General features: G+C 40.4%; 1 protein-coding gene across 1 annotated transcript; it reads right to left on the reverse strand.

The window, feature by feature from the left end:
• Nucleotides 1-563: 563 nt before the first annotated feature.
• Nucleotides 564-20,230, reverse strand: LOC143298831 (protocadherin Fat 1-like). Its single transcript, XM_076611827.1, has 5 exons — nt 20,114-20,230; nt 10,668-10,873; nt 9,599-9,926; nt 8,372-8,527; nt 564-5,332 (listed from the first exon to the last, which is right to left on the reverse strand). The coding sequence occupies exons 2-5, from the start codon at nt 10,782-10,784 to the stop codon at nt 4,560-4,562; spliced, it is 1,374 nt and encodes a 457-aa protein (XP_076467942.1). The 5' UTR covers nt 10,785-10,873; nt 20,114-20,230; the 3' UTR covers nt 564-4,559.
• Between the last annotated feature and the right edge of the window lie 111 nt (nt 20,231-20,341).

The following is a 20,341-nucleotide window of genomic DNA, read 5'->3' on the forward strand; positions in this document are numbered from 1 at the left end:
GCAAAATATTCTTACTAACACACAAAAAGCAGTATGTATTGAGTGTTTTTTCACAGTACCCAAACAAATTACCTATAAAAATGGTAATTGATGCTTTCGATATAAATTTTTTTTTCAAGATCTGAACTCGATAATACAAAAACATGACAACAAGCAGAAGAGATACCAAGACTACCAGTTTGGAAACACCCCCCTCCTCACACCCACACACCAACTTCCAGAAATTTCAAGTCTACGTTCACAAACCACCAAGGTCCATCCTGAAGACAACATCTCTGATGACATGAAATGATAAACAATTATAAGAAGGATTTTCCACCCAAGAATAATATTTAAGAAACATACATAACATGGCCTATAAGTCCTATAAATGATAGCCATTGGTTATACTGTTACCAATACAAGTCTGCTCGAGAACATCAGTATATGGGCAGAGAAACCTCATCCAAAACCCACCCCTATCATGCATATTTGGCTAACTTCCTGAGATGTGGAAGCCTGTTGCAAAAAAAAACCAAACCACGCACACACACACACACACACACACACACACACACAAACCAAAAAAAACACCCAAAAACAAAAAAAAACACACACAAAAAAAAAAACCAAAAAAACAAACAAACAAACAAACAACATCCCGGAAAAGATACAGCCTTTCAGCTAATGAGCATGAACAACCTGCAGGGTGTGAGATTAATGGAATCACTGAAGTACACAATTATCAAATGTAACTGTAGGGGGTGGGTCCTTTTGATTACAAATTCAATTCTACAAATACTCAAAGCCATCAGCACAAGAAAGCTGGAGAGATGGCAAAGGGGTGTGGAACTACCATTAACAGAACTCTCTTCTCCTAAAGTGCTGTAGTTGTGGAAGACAGCATAATTAGAAATCATTTGGGACTGACAAGTGCATCCTCTGCCCGTACCTCTGAGACTGTACTGGAGAGACATCCATGAAGTGCTTGTGGACAAACTAAGTGGCAAAGAGGTCTGCCGTGGTGAGGAACCACACATACTGAGTGTCCTCTCTCTGTTGGTGAATGTCCAGAAAAATCACCATGACAACAAGCTATGCTGCTGTATGTCTGCTATGTGTACTGGGTGGCCAGCGGCTGCTAAATAAGGTGAGAATACACGATAGTAAGCAGACTGATACAAATCATGAAGTTAGTCATTCAGTTAAGATTTCAGACCAGAAGACAACTTCAATATTAGAAGTAATAACTGATCACAGTAGTTTTGGTAAGCAAGTGAGACCGTAAGCAACACCACACAGCTAAAGAGATATATTCCTATTGCATGTTCTACGGGGCACAAACACATGCTTCCAACAGCATCTGGTTGCTGTGGCTGAGTAACAGTAACACATTGTGAGTGGGTGGGATGTCATTTTTTCTTCTTTTCAAGTCACTTGAAATCACACATGATCCATGAAGGCTTTGCATCTCTTGTTTAATACCCCAAGACTCATACAGTGTGTGCAATGTGTGTGTGTGTGTGTGTGTGTGTGTGTGTGTGTGTGTGTGCTGTTTCTTTTCATGAATTGTTTGCGTTGGGTATAAAAACGTGTGTATGCTTCATCACTTTCCTGTTGGTCTCCAGTTCAATATGAACAGCTGACCATTTGCCAAGTGTTTCAAAAGATCAACAGACAACTTTAAAACTGTCCACACACAGTAGACAGCTTATAAAATATAAGACTGTTTGCAAAATGTCATTAAACTGTACACAAGTTGCAAAAATTTTCCAGATATTGTTGACCACTTAAAAAGTTTTCACAGAATGCAGACCATTAATTTTGTCAAACAGTCTCACTTAAGTCAACATCTTAAACCAAAATGTTTGCCTCCATTCTCTGCAGTTGTATAAATTCTGGAAAGGAATACGTAGATCAAACCAAATTAGCAGTAATGAGGTGTTTTTAAAAGGTGGAAATACATGGCCCACATGAGAGACAATAGAAAGATGAGAAAGTGAGAATAAAGGGTGAGGAGAAGACCAGCATGTCTGTCTCAGCATAAGATTAAATTACACAGACTGCACAAGCGTGTATAATAAAGGTGGGCGATAAGACAATGTCAAGTACATGACAAAGACTTGGAATACAACGCACTCTATCTTTGTCTAGATTTCTTTTCTTTTTTCATTGTTGAGATTTTGGCAACTTCACTTCCAGTCAAAGAGCGAGAAAGATTGTATGTGCATGTTGCGTGTCCATGGCCGAAAACTCACAGAAGCCTTCCAAATAAAGAAAGGAGTGAGACAAAGATGCTTGCTGTTGCCTTTACTGTACCTACCAGCAACAGACAGAATCATGAAAACCTTAACAGCACAGACGTGAAGTGGCATCCAGTCTACACTTTGGATAAGGCTGGATGCCCTTCATTGCGGACGATCATGCCCTTCTCTCCAACACCCAACAACATATGCAGGAACAGACCAGCACAGTTGCAGAAATCTCAGCTCGCCTGGGCCTCAACAGCCATAGAGAAGAGCAATATCCACAAGGTAATGCAGCAAACAGAACAACCATTAGACTGGAAAGTGATGTGCTAGAAGAGGTGGAGAGTTTCACATACTTTGGCAGCATCATTGACAAACACAGTGGAAATTATATCAGAACCCACGTAAGCAAGGCAAAGGCAGCTTTCCATCAGCTGAAGAATGCATGGAAATAGAGATCTTACAATTAACTGAACGTCATTATCATCAACACTTGCCTCAGAGGGATTCTTTGGATTCACAGTCCAGACAGAACAAAGAACTGTGGGAACAAACAAAACAGCCTGCAGAAGAAGACGTCCTATTAAGACATTGGACTGGCCACATGCTCCACAAGCCTGCATCCAGTATCACAAGGCAAGCCCTCACCTAGAATATGCAGGGGTAAAGGAAAAGAGGCGCTGTGACCAAGAAGCAGACAGGCCACACATGGGGACCACTGAAGCGAATGGCACAGGCCCAGGACGGCTGAAGAATGATTGATGGCAGCCTATGTCCCAGACAGGGCAACAGGTGTAGGTGAGGATTTGTGAGGTAATATGTGGGTAACTGTGTCTGTGCATCTGTGTGTATTTTACAAGCAGCATAATAAAGTGAAGTTGACAAATAATATAAATATTTGGAATGATAATAAATATTTGGAAATGAAATGAAAAAAACTTTTAAAAAAAGGGCTGCATCGTTCCCTGCTTTTGATATTTTTTTCACATGCCCAGTTGCATGCAAGTCCACAGTGTGCATTCGCTGTTTTTTTCTTTGTTGTCTTTCTCTTTTTATTTTTGGTTCTGTACTTTTTTCATTGGTTAGAGAAAAAAATGTGAGTGGGACACACACACAATTTTTCTGTCTGTTCACCTATATGTTCATACAATTGCACACTTTTTCTTTCTTTTCTTTTTTTTTTTTAGTGGTCTAGTGTGTGTTGCTTTTTGTTTCAAATGGGTGTCTGTCATTCTCTCCCACTCACTCTTAATTGTATTTTTCTGTGCTTGTTTGTGTGGATGTGTGCATGGTTGCTTGTTGCACAGCATGTTTTGTACTCTTTGGTATCGGAAAACATTTAACAACTCACAAGATAATGATTTCCTTTTCCGGCCAAAAATAAACGAAGTAGCTGGTGTCGATACTCGTTCGATTTGAAGCTCGGTGCTTTGCGGAGATGCCGACGAGAATGTCATTGAACGACATCGGTAATCGTTACATCCGGTAATTTTAGTTGGTGGGAGTTCGTAGGTCGGTAATTAAAAAAAAAATAGTGGGAATTCGTTGGTAATTTTGGTGGGAGATTTGGCAAATATGGAGTTAGGAGATGTTGATGGTAGCCAATCTGTGGACAAAGAGTTTTACTCCTGGTTGGACGTTTCTGTTGAGACTTGTTCTATCAGCCATTAGTGAAAAATTCTTGCTGGATAGCAGCGAAAGCATACTGCAGAATCAAGAAAGGCCCGCATTTCCCTGAAACGCCTGAACTGAAGACGAGAACTGAACGTTACATCAGTTACTTTTTCTGAACTGATGTCGAGCTACTCACCGCACACCGACTGAGGATCGATGCCCAGCGCCGGCCAAAACACACACAAAACTTCAAAAATGTGAAAAGAAAAAAAGCAAAAAAAAAAAAAAAAGCAACAACCAACCAACCAAACAAAACTGATTTCTGCAAATGAACACAGATCAATTAACTTGCTTTGCGAGTTGTGTACCTATAGGACGATTCTTCTTGATCAGTAATTTAAACAATAAGAAGCTCCAAAGACAGGTTAAAATTTTCCAAATACTGGGTGTCCAAATTCACAGAAAAATATGTGAAAGAAGAAACTGATATTTCATAGCTTTTGTATCCTGGTTTGTTTGTTTTTATTATCAGTTGGTGTGTTATGAAATAACAACTTGATTAACACTTACCGCTCTTTACTGATTGTTAATCATTTACTCTCCCAGCCTCATTGTTCTTTCATAACAACTTGTTTTAAAATCTAGTGACATATCTGCTGAAAAAACAACAATTTCTTTAGTTGTGGTTTCAACAGCCAAGAATTACGAGAGCGTGTTTTAAACCTGTGTGTGAATGTGTGATGGCAGGCAGGGGGTATTTTCATCATCTTCTCTTTCATTTTCACTGCCATTAAGCTCTGAGTCTTCAATTTCACACAATCCAGAAATATCAGAGCATGAAGCATTGGAAGTGTAGCCACCCACACTCATGGACATATCATCAATGAACGAGGTATGAGACAGAGGCTCAAGATCTGTGGTATATTCTCCACTTGTTGCATACCCAGGAGACAGGAACACCCGTCCAGGTGGCTGTTGTCGCGATGCGCGCTCTGCTACATGCTGTGCCACAGCCATGTCCACTACATTGTTCTGCTCATCACTCGGGTTGCTGATTTCCTCTTCAGTCTGGATCTCCCCGGTGCTATCCTGGTCTTGGTAATAGGGCAAGTAGGGATTTGGGTGAACACTCATGTTATTGGGCAATTCATAACTTATGTTCAGGTCTCTCTGTGCCAGGAGCTGGTCATAACACGGAAGGTCAGCATAATCAGGAGGCATGTCTTCTCTGTCCTCAAAATCCAGTTCATTTTCTGTTTCTCCAACATATTCTGAATCAGTCATGAAGTCATGGTCAGGAATGGTGTTGGTGACTTGAGTCATGGAATTCATGGCAGTCATGGCAGCTGCAGTCAGCATGGGAACACGTTCATTGTTATTGTAACTTGGAGGTGAGGATGGACGAGAAACAATCATTTCATTGGCTGTGACTTCATTGATGTTTGAAAGTGAAGGATGTGGTGCCCAGTCTAATGTGTCCCAGTGGCAGCCTGCAACACATGGTTGTGTTTTTTGAGTCACACATCATGATCATGTAATTCTCACCAACAGAACTGCAGTCTATATATAATTAAAAATAAATGCAGATCCACATCCACACCCACACACAAATGCTCGCGCGCACACACACACACGTCAGTATCAGTAGCTCAAGCAAGCGTCACTGCGTTCGGATGAGTCCATATACGCTACACCACATCTTCCAAGCAGTGTAACCCAACGTGCTTAGTCAGGCCTTGAGAAAAAAAAAGAAGAAAAAAAAAGAGACCTGTTCCTTTCTTCTGGGAAAGAAAATTTCCCTCAAATGCAACATTACCTCAATATTATAGTAATGATAACAATAATTATAATTATTATAAGGCGCAAACTCCCCATGTAATGTGTTCTAAGCGCCTTACATGTAATAACACATATACAATAGTTCGTAATAACATATCTCAGCACATAAATTCTGTGTTCAATTAATCAAACTTGTACACAAGAAAAATCAGAACAGATGTGGGGCATTATCATGTAGCATTTGAGAAGCATTTTGCTTGCACCATCAGCTGACAGGTGTCAGCTACAAAACAGATTAAATATTTCACACATACCCGTATAAATTTCCCCCTGCAGTATTTAGTAGGCTTTCAAGCCTTGACCAGTGCAATGGTCTTTGCATAAATGAAGCATCTGCCTCCACCCCGACCCCACCCCTAAATTTTTGTTAAAACAGATGTCGTGTAGTGTTAAAGCAGATGTCGTGTAGTGTATGTTGATCAGTCCATATGAACTTCTTGAAACCAAAACTGACAATAATTTCCCTTGAACCTTCATTTATCTTCAGAGGGAGATGAACTATTTATTCACATGGTTTCGTTTTTGTTTTTTCCCTTCTTTCCTCCCACCACATTTTTTTACCCACTTGTGCAAACAAAGTGAGTTTCTGTTATAACCCGATGTTTGGATGTGTGTGTGTGAGTATGTGTGTGAGTGAGTGTGTGTGTGTGTGTGTGTGTGTGTGTGTGTGTGTGTGTGTGTGTGTGCGTGTGTGTGTGTGTGGTAAACTTTAACATAGCCATTTTCTCTGGAAATACTTGGTCTGCCAATACCAAATTTGGCTTGAACATATTAGGAAGAAAATCTTCGCAGTCATACCAATATTAGGTTGTAGATCTCTCGAATTTTGCCGTATTTCCGGATCATTAACGGTTCATTTTGTTGATGCTCAATCCGGATCTAAGAACACTATATTACCACTTCCCAGTTGAGATTTTTTACGATCTCCCAGGTCAACATATGTGCAGACCTGCTAGTGCCTGAACCCCCTTCGTGTGTATATGCAAGCAGAAGATCAAATACGCACGTTAAAGATCCTGTAATCCATGTCAGCGTTCGGTGGGTTATGGAAACAAGAACATACCCAGCATGCACACCCCCCGAAAACGGAGTATGGCTGCCTACATGGCGGAGTAAAAACGGTCATACACGTAAAAGCCCACTCGTGTGCATACGAGTGAACGCAGAAGAAGAAGAAGAAGGAAGAAAATCTTCGCAGTCATACCAATATTAGGTTGTAGATCTCTCGAATTTTGCCGTATTTCCGGATCATTAACGGTTCATTTTGTTGATGCTCAATCCGGATCTAAGAAAACTATATTACCACTTCCCAGTTGCCAGAATGCTGGCTATATTTGTTACGAAGACGGCATGACCCCCGTTTTTCTTGTTGGCAATTAAGAGAAGAGAAATACAAATTATGGACAGAACACATACAGTGACGCTAACTCCACTATCGTCGTGTTTAATGCATATGAATGTTCTAAAATGGACAGTGAATAAACTAGAATGAAAATAAAAGAAATATTGAATTAATTGACCGTTCCAATGGGTTTCCGTCAACCTTGTCTAAACTGGTCAGAGCAGATCTTGACAAAACAGCTACATCTTGCCTGAGGCAATGGCAACAGCAACATCTCCTTTACCGCCAGATTAAAATAATTTCTTAAATAATCATCGACGTGTTTACTTCATATAAATGTTTTAAAGTGGATACTGAATTAACTAGAATGAACATAAAAGATAAATTGAATGATCAATTTCTCAGTGAGTGTAACTACTGAAGCCTGTCAAACATGGATGTCCACAAATCCAGAGAAGAATTGAGCGGTTTGCTTGAGGCCATGGGAACGTCTCCTTTACTGTAGACTTTAAAGAATTTCTTAAATGCCCACCTTTTCCCCTCCAGATTAATTCTCAACAGCTCATCCGTTTCCAGTATGATCTAAAATGAATAGTTTTCAATGATGTTTGGTATATTGCGTTCAATTTTTCCTTTTTGATATTTACATATGTGTTCTATTTGTAAACGCCAAAGGTTTATATTCAAGATTAGGCATAAATGCTAATAATAATGATATACCAAAATAACATGACTTAAACGACGTTATCACTTTGATTGCCGTTATCAATTAATCACAATAAAAGAACATGCTTAAGTAATATTTTTAACGTCACCGGTAGACCTGAGTTAATACTGTGTGTAAGACCACTTATTCTTGACCCAAACATGCTCGGTTCGAATTTTTTTTTTTTATCCCTTTTTTTAAACATGAAGCTTTATGATAACACATACTGAACACATTTTAGCTTCTTCTTTTTTTCAAATATCATTTATATTTTTTGTTTATCATTTCTTTAAGCGTGTATCACAAGTGAGTCTTGATGGCCTTGACTTGCTTGTTTCAAAATTTAATTTATCTTATTCTATTCAAAAGTATGTTTTGGTAAACAACATGTTTACATGCAACAGTTATTAGTCAGGTAGCAGACACAAAATCATTTAATGAACACAGGTTTGTAATGTGTCCATATATTCTGAATATCAGAATATAGATTCATTCATGATATGTGTTCTCCTGTTCTTTACACCTATTTGAAGCTTACTAAGAATACTTCCAAAAGAGGATAAACCTGAAACAAATCTCAAAACGAATCTTTGGGAATTACCCTCAAAGGCAAATTTAACAAAAAGATACAAAATTCCTTACCATTCAAGTCATCGTCATTTTCAGAAGCGGGTAAGCTACTGATGGATGCCATGTTAGCAGCAGACCGTGATCCTCGTCCCACTAACGGTCTTGTGTTGATCACTGGAGAATGGAAACCTGGCATGTGTTTTGCCATGTTGTCTCGGTGTTTGTCATCTTGGGGGCAGATAAAAAAAAAATCATAAGAAGGAAGTGACAACAATATTTGAATTGACTAAAATTGCTTAGGTTCATCTCTTCCAGCCTTATAATAAAGTATACGTCAAACATGCAGAAATAGTTATGAAGCAATATACAGAACATATGACAATATGGTTGCAGATTGAATCATATTTTTTTCTATGATAATATCTTACTAGTTATCAAACATAATTCACTCGAAACTGACAGAAAAAATGGACCTGTATTGTTCACTCTGCCAGAGCTTGAAAAGAGACATTTATGCACTTTTTACTGCAATAAAATTGGATCCTACAAAATACAGCTGTACTGTAACAGTTTTGGATTGAACTGTTCAAATAATGAGCACTGAAGAAAACAGTTTCTGCCAAAGTCTTACTGAGTGACACTGGCAGTTTTCTCAGTTAGAAATAAAAACTCTGTGAAACTGAACATATGAGCTGACATTTGTTGTTGTTTTTTATCTGCGTGCAAGCAATCACACATTATGTCAGAAGAGAAATATAACCTCTGAAATAACTAAAACAACAACAGAAGCAATTAAAGTAATATATAGTTAACACTATATCATAGCAATCATAATCTGACCAGTCCATGGTCGAATTCAGCAGGCCACCCAACACCATTCTGCTTGAGAGAACAAGCTACAATGTATCAATGAAGTAATGTGATGTGCAAACTCGGATAGTGTCCCTTGACATCAAATCCTACAATAATGCTAGGTCTTATTCTAATTATGGATTTGAGACACTTGCACCCCTTCACTGCCACCATGAAATGTTTTCTGGTAAAATGAGATGTTGGTTTGCCAGCATCATTCATAATAAACTGAAATGTTCTGAAAGATTCTCATCATATATTCTGCCAAGCTTGGAGGCAAGGTGTCATGTCCATAATGATTGACTAACATTAGCTCATCAGTACTGTAATATCATATTATACACATGAAGAGGCCAAGACATCAAACTCTTTCAAATTCAAACATGTGCATGGTGAGCACACAAATACACACACACACACATTCATGCACACACAAAAGTGCATTACCTTCATAGCTCCCAAGAATATTTGGGAAATCAAACTCCCAAGGTGCCTTGTGACCAGACTGCGAATCAGATGATGAGTTGGAAGGGAGACGGGGGAGACTTGGTGCATTGCTCAAAGAGTTTGAAGGTCTAGATCTGGTTCCACCTGTAGCTGAATTTAAAGCAGCCAGGTATTCAGGAAAGTCTGGGATATGGTAGTGGATTCCTGTAGTTTCTAGTTCATCAGCTGCACTGCCATAGTTTCGCACAGTGTCCAGATTGTTGAGAACATTGAGAGAATCGTGAGTACTAGGAGTATAAGAGGCTGGTCGATTTGGAACTGGTGGAGGCTGAAGAAGAAGAAAATTTACCCTAAATTTATTGAAAAATTTCGATGATCAACCTTTCAACAAGCATGTTTTATACTTGCATACACGATGTGAATAAAAATTAATGTCAATGTGCTTGCATTAACACACACACACACACACACACACACACACACACACACACACACACATTCAGTTAATTCACAGTGCCTATTTTACATTTTCGTTGATATGTATTTAGAAAAAAGACCATAACATCATACATCCTTCAGACACTAGAACCATGGATTGAATCAATCATTATCTACAACAATCAACAGAAAACATCCAGAGTTTTATTGAGACAAGAAGGAATATCTAGAAAACAAATATAAAAGTTGGCAACCTTGGACTGCATACCTAATAAGACCTCAAACAATGAAATGACTTTAGCTTGCTTTGATTGAAATATATCCTCCCTGCCCCCTTGTGCCTAGAGAGAAGCTGAGCAAAAGTCCAAGTTTTTTTCTCATCTTTTTTGTTGTTGTTGATGTTATCTGATCCATTAAAAAAAAAATTTAATCTTATTTAGACTTCAGTTTTCTTCCAAAGGATGCCATTTCATGTACCTTTTCACTTTCAGTTTCAGTTGAAAGAGAAAAGACTGGGATGAATCAATAGATGGAAAGCTTTACTGGAACACATACTGCAAGGCCTGATTAGTTCTTTTAAAAACAAGAAAAGTTACAAAAGACTAAAGTCCTCCTTTTCTATATCTCATACCTGTGAGGGAATATTTTGTATGGGCACAGAAAGATCAGGGTTGCTGACTTTACGTTTCAGGTCAAATGTCGATTCCTTCATCAGTCCATTCCGCACAGTGTCACTGCTGCCATGCATGTTGACATGACGGCGAATTTGTCTTTGTCTCTTGCACACTCGACAGGCCACAAAGATCAACACAAGAAGGAGAATGCCAGCTAGAACACCTGTAAAATGAAAGATTCAAATTTATATTGTTTTAACAACTAAAACATAAACTTGTGAAAGAAAAGATGGGGAAAAAGACAGACAAAGAGAGGTGTCATGGCATGACTGTGAAAAAAGATAGCTTGCTGTGGCTGTTTAGGTCAATGTGGGGCTGTCGGACTTTCCCTCCATGTTTTGTTAAGCATCGTGGAGGTTCTATGTAGTTTGCCTTAGTTCAGCTGACAAACTTGTGATAGTTTGGTGTGTAATGCTGGGCCCCCATGCTTCCAAATCTCTTGTGGAATTCCATATGTTTCTGCTACCTTGCCGCTTTTCGTCTCTTTTAAAGCCTTTATGGTCTGAGGTTAAATATCATCCATGTTCTGTTTTCTCTGGCTGTTGTGTGATGCGTTGAACTGCCGAGTCTTGGACCATGTGGTTGGTTCTGAAAGGAGTCTGGAAACATTCCGACAACCGATTCAGGATGAACACATGTCTGTGAATAGTGCTTGGCCAACCGCACTGTACAAGGGACTCTGGAACTGATGTGGACCATACACTGCCTTAAGAGCTTCATAAAACCCTATGTAGTCACCAGTGTGTAAGCATATCTGAATGGTCTCTGTAAGACTGGTCCACCACATGATCTGAATCCTCAAAACTAGTGCCAGAGTTTGCTGCATACAAGGCTGAAGGCTGCATCGGTATCAGGAAAAGGCAACAAGGCATGATGCACCTGGTGAATGGACCTCTTCTTCAACAGCAAATCTTTTAATCTTCTTGTTTTCATTGAACCAGTCTCTGATCTTTGTGAACAACCATAGGACTTCATGTCTGCAGGGTGGTGGTTTTTAGGTGTTCCCAAAACACTTCTGGAGAGGGATATGTCGTACTGTCTTTCTGCTTGAAAATAGTGTTGGGGTGGTAAGCTGCTGTTGCTGCTCCATGGAAAACTCCAACAGATGGCACCTATTGTCACTGCAGTTTAATTGAAAAAAAAACTATTTGAAAAACTGCAGCAAAACCGAAGGTGGGCCATGATCAAGAGAGCTGTTGTGAAAGCAGCAGCTCCTTGGCCCAGAGCACACAACTTGTAGTTTGTGCCTTCTCAAATGGTAGTCTGAAAGACAAACACACTAAAGATCTGGCCACAACACAAAATGCTGATGTCCTGACTCTCTTGGGGTATGCATCAAGAGAAATTTCCAGGCGACGATGATTCGCCATTCATCCTCACCTGCCAAACCACCTTGCAGGGCTGTGCAATGATATGTACCAGTAATCACTCAGCTTTTTGGAGACAATCTGGCAGGAGCCATGAAAGATGCTAAACAGCCAGAAAGACTGCAACATGCCCCAGGACCCAGCAACTACAAACTATACAACAGCCACATACATAGGAACATTCCACAAAGGGAAGCAATCTCTTTTAGGGAACAGGAATCCACTCCCAGTGCAAAAGGTACAATGCTCAGGTACATGTCTGTCAGAAATTTCAGCCACAAGAAGTGGAAGAAATACAAAAAGAGGCCTCTCTCTTTCAAGGCAGCAGAATAAGAACATTTTTGTTGTCAGTGGGAGAGCATAACCTCTGATCTGGAAATTTTACGATGTGTAAGATGTAAACGTGTTTTGATATTCTCTCAAAAACTGAAAACAACAAGACCAGATCACCATATACAGAGCCACTTAAAAGAAGAGTTTTTTTTTCACCAGCCGCAGTGGCGAAGTGGTTAGCGTCGCGGACTGACGGCCAGGAGGACGCGGGTTCGAATCTTAGCGGAGGTGGGTTTTTCGGAACGTGGCCGGCTCCTACACAGGGTTGAGTGTGCTGTAGGCTTAAATGGGGAGACTGGGACCACACAGTCGAGTGTCATCCACTTCAAGGATGCGTCTTTGGGTGTGTTGCTCTAATTACCTGACCAACACTGCAAGTGTCTGCATCTCTCGGGCCTGGTTAACGCCGGGATATCATTATGACAGGAAGCGTAGAGTACAGCCTTGTCACACAGTCCCAAACCAAAATGGACCTCCACAGCAACATTGTCATCGTCATCCTCCTCCTCCTTCATCATCATCAATAGAAACAAAACAGTCTCAAAGTCTGTGGCCTTTCATGCCCTGCTCTCATGGTGACCTCAGTTTCGATACCCCTCCACTTCTGTGCTTGGGGTGAGTACTGTCAGTGTCTTCAGTGTCGGCAGATTCATAGGGAGCTGTTGTTTGAGGGACGTGGTGGCCTGTCTCCACTCTGGGAGGGACGCTCACTCAGTCTGGCTCCGCGACTAAGCCATTATTGTCGTTAGTATGGGGCATAGTAGGTGGTGTCCTAAGTACGTTGAATCAGAACAGGCTTCACTGAACACCACCGAAGTGACTCAGCGGCAGTGCAGGGTCTCCTCTAGTGTGTGGCCTCCTGGCGACCTAACATCTATGGTTCCCTGCGGACTGCCGACAGTGGAACTGTGACGGACGAACCCGGGTGTGGCCGTGTATGGGGGAATCTAAAGTGAGCGGCGTGGGAGTAATGCCACCGAAATGGTGCAGATGATGGAGCAGCAAAAAAGAGTGTGTTTTTTTTCTTTTCAAAATGAGAACTTGTCTCTGACAATATCTTGACCAGACCCAGAGACAAGAACTACAGTTATTTGCAAGTTAATCTAAACCCCATCTGCCAGTGGGCCGACGAACATTTGCTATGTTGGTGAAAATGGTGATAACTGATACAGGCAAAGACATTCGTCAGTTCTCAGCACACTTCATGTGTACAGCAAGCACAAGAGCTGCCAACGCAGCTGATCTTCCTCTGGCCACTGGCTGGTCAAGTGAACATACTTTTGCAAAGTTTAATAAACGTAGTTCTTAGACATATTTCAGACAAACAATTCTGGACAGCTGTGTAAAAAAAAACCTGTTTTTTCCTTTGTGAAGTTTAATACTGCCTTTGATGTTATATGGGGAAAAAAGCTGACTGACATGAGAACATTGTTTTATGTTCATTGTAAAATATATTGTGAACAACACATTGACATGTCGTCATGTTTCTTTTTTCCTTTTATAAATGTGGCCTATATACTTATGTTCCTCTAAAGTCTCATGTGACTTTGAAAGCAACAGGTGAGTGATAACTGCATACAACGGTATAATCTACAGTATGGCTGTATCAAACTTCAATGTCAACATGAGAAGATAAACTTTGATGCAGAATTCCATGTCACATATGTATCTGAATCATCTATTCTAGAACTGACAGACAGCCAAAAACTCAACTTGTCACTGTCAACTGTCAAACAAACCAGTTCTATCTCCAGTCAGATGGAGATGAAGATCTCAAACCACTGTATCCTGACAGATTTCAAGGCATTAGTGATTTCAGAGGGGAACCTCACATCACCCTGAAAGACAACGCAAAACCTATCATGCAAACTCAAAGAAAATACCCAACTCAACTTGTTACAGAAATCAAAGAAAAGGTACACAAAAATGGAGATAATGGATTTCATCACACCTGTCACAGATGTGACTGGGTGAACTCTAGTGAAGCATTCAGAATATGCACTGACCACAAAGACCTAAATCAAAATTCAAATTATGGTGCTTAGAGCCTCAGCGACCGTTAAGGCCATCTCAAGGCTCTCACCACGTTAGCATCTACTTCAAGTCAAGAGTAAATAAAAGTGCAATAAAAAGTAGTCATTACTTCAAGCTTTTTACTCAAAAAGTTTAAAAACCTTTCAGAGTTTAAAACATTCAAATCTGATTAAAAGTCCATTCGCGTCCACGGAGGGATATCACGAAACAAAGTCTTCAGATAATCTGCCGTGTAATGTCTGTGTCTATCTCCATACAGATCCCCGCAGTCACTGGACATACATGTCACAGTGAGAATCTCCCCCAAAACCTGAGCAAAAACATCGAGAGAACCTACCATAGGATACCTACTGTTGAAGAGATAACCAAACAAACTGAGTGGTGCAGCTATTCAGTAAACTAGATGCCAGACACGGATATTGGTCCATCAGGCTTGATGAATCGTCCTGCAAACTATGTTCAACAGCTTGTGTGATCGATACCACTTGACTTCCTTTTGGGCTCAAAGTCTCTCACGATGTTGTCCATGAACAACTGGTATCACTGACGACGTGATAGTCTATGGTAAATATGGGAAAACCATGACCTCAACCGGCATCATCTCATAGAAGTAGCAGGAAGAAAAGGACTTGTCTCCAATCCCCAAAAAATGAAACATTAATAAGAAGCAAGTCAAAATTTTTGGCATGATATATCAAACTGATGGACAATATCCAAATCCAGAAAAATGCGCAGAAATAAAAAATTTGCCAACACCAACATTTACCACCAAGCTTTAACAATTTCTCGGTATGATTCAGTACCTTACTCTTTCTATCCCCAAGTTGTCAGATCTCAGAGTGACACTGAGCAGTCTGCTGAAAAAAGAAGCAAAGTGGGAAGTGCTCCAGTCCACATCAACAGACGTTACAGAAAATCAAAGATACCATGTGTGAAGACAATTCACTCAGATACTTCAACGCCAACAGTCACACAGGTAGATGTATCTCAGCTTGGACTTGGAGCAGCACTGATACAAGATGGAAAACCAATTGCTTTCACAAGCAGAGCACTGACTTAAACTGAAAAGCGCTACGCAAACATAGAACTGCTTAATAATATATTGTACTTATGTGGCACATATCTCCCCATATAAGGACTGTCTAAGCACCTCACATGAAACAATTCAAATACAACTGTGCATTACACCACAAAACAGCACAGGAGGACATAGCAGTGAAAAACAAAATCTATGTACACCAACACAATACTACAAATTGCAGATATGAATAATCCCATAAAAAAACATACACAAGCACATACACACGCACAGTAAACACCCACCAACAAGCACAAACACTACATGAAAACTTCAATGCGGGGTTGGGGTGAGAGCGCATAAGGGGAGTGTAGAAGGTGGGAGGACACAGACAAATGACTATGCTTCGTCACATCCAAATGCCATTTTGAATGAGCAGGTTTTCAGTTTCACTTTGAAAGAGGACAGAGTTGGTAATTGATGGAGATCCAGAGGAAGAGAATTCCAGACAGAACGTGTTTGACTGAAAAGCCCTTTGACCAAATATCTTTGAAGATACTCTGGGGACTCAAAGGAACTTTTCTCCAAAAGACTAGAGAGAAAGTGAAGGGGTGAAATATGAAGGACAGAAGATAGGTAAAATGGGAGAGAACCTTCGAAGTTTTTTTTTTTTTTTTGCTTGCTTGGTCCCTTCGCTCTGTGGGGAACCGGCAGGGTATCGCGATGCTGACTCGTGCACTAGCCTTCTCCACTCTGGACGATCGTGATTGTGTGAGTGATTATGTCTCAGCAAATGTGAGCCCTGTCCACTCTTCAATGCTGTCAGACAATTTTTTCCTTTGTCTGCCTCTTCTTCTCTTTTCCTCTACCGTTCCTTGGAGGATGACTTTGGCAAGGCCGTTTGATCTTGTGGTATGACCATACCATCTCAGTTTCCGTTTCTTCATGATGGTCAGTAGGTTGTCATGTGGCCCTGTATGTTGAGTGATGGTCTGGCGAACTTGCTCGTTGGTGACGTATTCAAGACACGAGATGCCCAAGAACTTTCGATAGCATCTCATTTCCACAGCTTAGATTTTCTTCTGCAGTTCTGCCGTGAGAGTCCATGTCTCACAAGCATACAAAATATGGAAAGTACCAATGCAATTGGGAGTCTGTCCTTGCGCCTAATGGTGATTCTGCTGTCTTTCCATATGGGCTTCAGTCTTGTCAGTGCCACAGCTGTTTGAGCAGCTCTTACAAGAATCTCTGGCTTGAAACCTTGTCAATGATTATGGCACCCAGATATTTGAAATGCTCAGTCTCAGGTTTCTGTCTGTGAACCTTTACGTCAGCTGTGATGGTGTTGTTGCTATTGGTCATCGGCTTAGCTTTCTCAGCGCTTATCTCCATATCTTTGAAGTGGTGATAAGCAAATATGCCGGTTTTGTACTGAATTATGTACCAGTAAAGTTGACAAGAGAGGTGTAACATGATTTTTTTTTTAATGTCAAATCAGAGAGCATACCAGCAAGCAGTGAACTGCAGTAGTCAATATGAATGAGGATCAAGGAACAGACAAGCTGAGTGGTATATTCAACGGTCAGATATGGTCAAATGGTATAGATTTTTCTCAGTTGTAAGTTTGCAGTTTTATGTAAATTACTGACATAGTCATGCATGGACAGACCTGAATCAAAATATGCACCCACGTTTCTGACAGAATTTTGAAAGTTGACCTCAGTGCTGCAGACAGTTAGGGTATGGTCTGAAATATGACAAAACACAGACCTAAAACCTACAAGTGTGACTTCTGTCTTGATGGCACTGAGTCTGAGCTTGTTGGTAAGAATCCATTCTTCCACTGCTTGCTGTGGTTTTCATTTGCAAGAGCTTCCACTCGTATATCTACGGAACACATTTCACAGCAGAAAAACATGGCAAATGCACCCCCTGAATTCTGTGGATGATTCTATGATTACAGCTGCATGATATGGACATCAGTTACTGCCCTGGGTGAAGAAAAGGTGCTCGCAGACTCCTTGTCTTGCACCAGTTGTGATGGTCCCAAAACTGATCTCGAGAAATTAATGTTTGCAGTGCAATTCTGAGATGACTGCCTACTGAAATTGAAAATTGAAACCCGAAATGACCAGAATGCCTTTTCTTCAAAAATGCATCTTTGATGGGTGGCCAGACTTGCAGTAAGCTACCAAAATCTGTCAGACTTAATGATCATGTAAAGAGGAACTGAATGTTGAAGATGGCTTGATCCTTAAAGATGCCATAATCATTATTCCAGAAAATAATGAGATCCTACATGTTAGAGACAATACCTTCTGGTCACCAAGAAGCAGAAAATGCAAACTGAGAGCGAAAACAGCTGTCTTCTGGAATGGTGTCAATCACGACATTAATGGATCAATCACAATATGTTTATGGCATGCCAAACATACAGAAATAGCCAACCCCTCAAAACATTAATTCAACATGGAGTATCTGAACACTCATGGCAAATTCTAGGTTTGGACATCATGACCTTTGATGGTCATGACTATACCCAATAATAACAGACTCCTATTTAAAGATGCCGTTTGTTTCGAAAGTTGCTGCAGCAAGCCAGACAAACACCACAGGTGTCATCATCACACATATGAAACATGTATTTGGAAAACAGCATCCCTGAGAAGGTTATTACTGACAAAGGAACACCGTATATTTCAACACAATATGAAAACTTTGCCAAAGAATGGGGATTTAAACACACCACCAGCTCCACTGTTTATTATTCCAGATTCAATACTGGCAATAGTCAAATTGAACGACATGTACAAACAGTCTAAAACATTTTCACCAAGGTAAACAGACATGGCACTGCTGGTTTTCAGAACAACATCCATTGACCATCATCTTCCATCACCTGCTGAAATCTGGTGTTCCCACAAAATTGAAAACAACTCTTCCTACAACCATTCCAAATTCCAGCCCTGAGAATAAGACTATCTACAAGAAATTGAATAAACGGCAGCATACACAGAAGCATCATGACAGAACCACCCATGACCTTTTATCACTCTCCAAAGGTCAACAAGCCCTGATGCAGAAAGAAGGAGGACCCTGGACACCAGCAACTGTTCTGTACACGAGATCCTACATGGTGCAGTCTCCAAACAGTACCATATACTGAAGAAACAGACGCCACCTAGTGCTTCCATACAAGCCAGAAAAGGACTTGTGTGTTGGACTGATCTCAATGACAAAACCAGACCTGATAGCAGGATAGGCCACGTAAGTCGGCCAACCACCCTTCACACCAAAGGAGTTGACACTCTCCTACCACTGGCAAAACCCAGAAACATCACGACCCAAGCACAACCCAGACCAGCAAGGATGATGTGCAAACCACAAATCATTAGAGTCTCTCTAATCCAAAGACAATGACGTTTTGACATTGAATTCCAGTGTTTAAAATTAAGTCTTCATGTAACATTCAACATTGGACAAGCAGCACTGGCAGCACATGTCAATGATTTATTGCTGATAACATTAAAAGAGCAAACTAGTATTCATAACCAGATAGACAACATACCCTAGTCAACTTGACGAACTTATTTCATTATGAAAAGTGGGATGTAATATCCCACTAATGTAACATTAGCTAGATCTATTGCATAAATACTTCCACTAAAGCAATAACAATGCAGAATGATTTCCCTGGTTACCACTGCTAGCCACGGTAAACATCAATGAAGCCAACGCTCATAACGAAGCCTTAAATGTGCCCTCAAACCTTCGTTATACTCAACATCATAACATTACAGATGTTTTGTTATAATTGAACAGTTCTTGGGAAATCAAAATTGATTCCAAAACCATTTTCTTGATCTTGTGTCCTTCTTATCCATGTCATGGTAAACAAACAGACCCATGACCCCCACCCCCCACCCCCTCTTAAAACACACACACACAATCCAGAATCATTTTCAGCATGCACCCATCTGCATAAACACTGGTTCAGTGGTTTGGGAAAGTTACGGTCGAAGCATTGGTACACAAAACACACGCACGCACACACACACACACACACACACACACACAAACCTGTCTGTCTGTCTGTCTATCTTTCTGTTTATCTCTCTCTCTCTATCGATCTATTTATCTACACACACACACACTCACACACACACAGGACAGGTATATACACTGATGAATTCTAAAACGTAAAACTTTTAATTGATTCATGATTTTTTTCAAACCACAGCTTTTATCCCACAGTTTGATGTACGTTGATTGCTGTCATTATATCAACCTTGAATTTCTGCTATGCAAGGCATCGTGTATGTGTATGTCTGTTATAAATGAAAACGCAAGGAGAATGTGTGAATATGAGTGAATGAGCATATATAGTGTTTGTTTCAAAAAAGAAAAAAAGTTTGAACAGCTTCTTTTTATATCATCTAATGCTATGAATGATAACATGATGAGACATCAGATAAAACTACAACTACATATATTATCATCAGTGGTGAAGAGACACTACTACTGCTGCTGCTGCTGCTGCTGCTGCTGCTGCTGCTGCTACTGCTACTACTACTACTACTACTACACACACACACCACATTCACTTGCAAACACAGACACAGAACTGGGAAGAAAAACAAAAGCAACAAACCTATGATGCCATAAATTTCCTCAGCACTGATGCCACTGGGTGTGGATGTAACATGACTGAGATTGATATTCTCACATAGATCACCTGCGTAACTGGTGGTACAGTTACACACAAACTTGCCACCAGTTGATCCATGACACACCCCGCCATTCATGCATGGTGCCGAGTCACAGGGATTGACAGTCTTGTCACAATACAAGCCTGGCAGACAAAGTTTAACTGTTTGTT

The sequence above is a fragment of the Babylonia areolata genome, chromosome 24, assembly GCF_041734735.1.
Source record: "Babylonia areolata isolate BAREFJ2019XMU chromosome 24, ASM4173473v1, whole genome shotgun sequence".
Lineage (NCBI taxonomy): Eukaryota > Metazoa > Mollusca > Gastropoda > Neogastropoda > Buccinidae > Babylonia > Babylonia areolata.

Coding starts and splice junctions, on each gene's coding strand:
- LOC143298831 (XM_076611827.1), bottom strand. CDS start 10,784: ATGCATGGCAGCAGTGACACTGTGCGGAATGGACTGATGAAGGAATCG. Junction 9,927..10,667: donor TACAAAATATTCCCTCACAG/GTATGAGATATA, acceptor CTTCTTCTTCAG/CCTCCACCAGTTCCAAATCG. Junction 5,333..8,371: donor AAATGACGATGACTTGAATG/GTAAGGAATTTT, acceptor CATGTGTTGCAG/GCTGCCACTGGGACACATTA.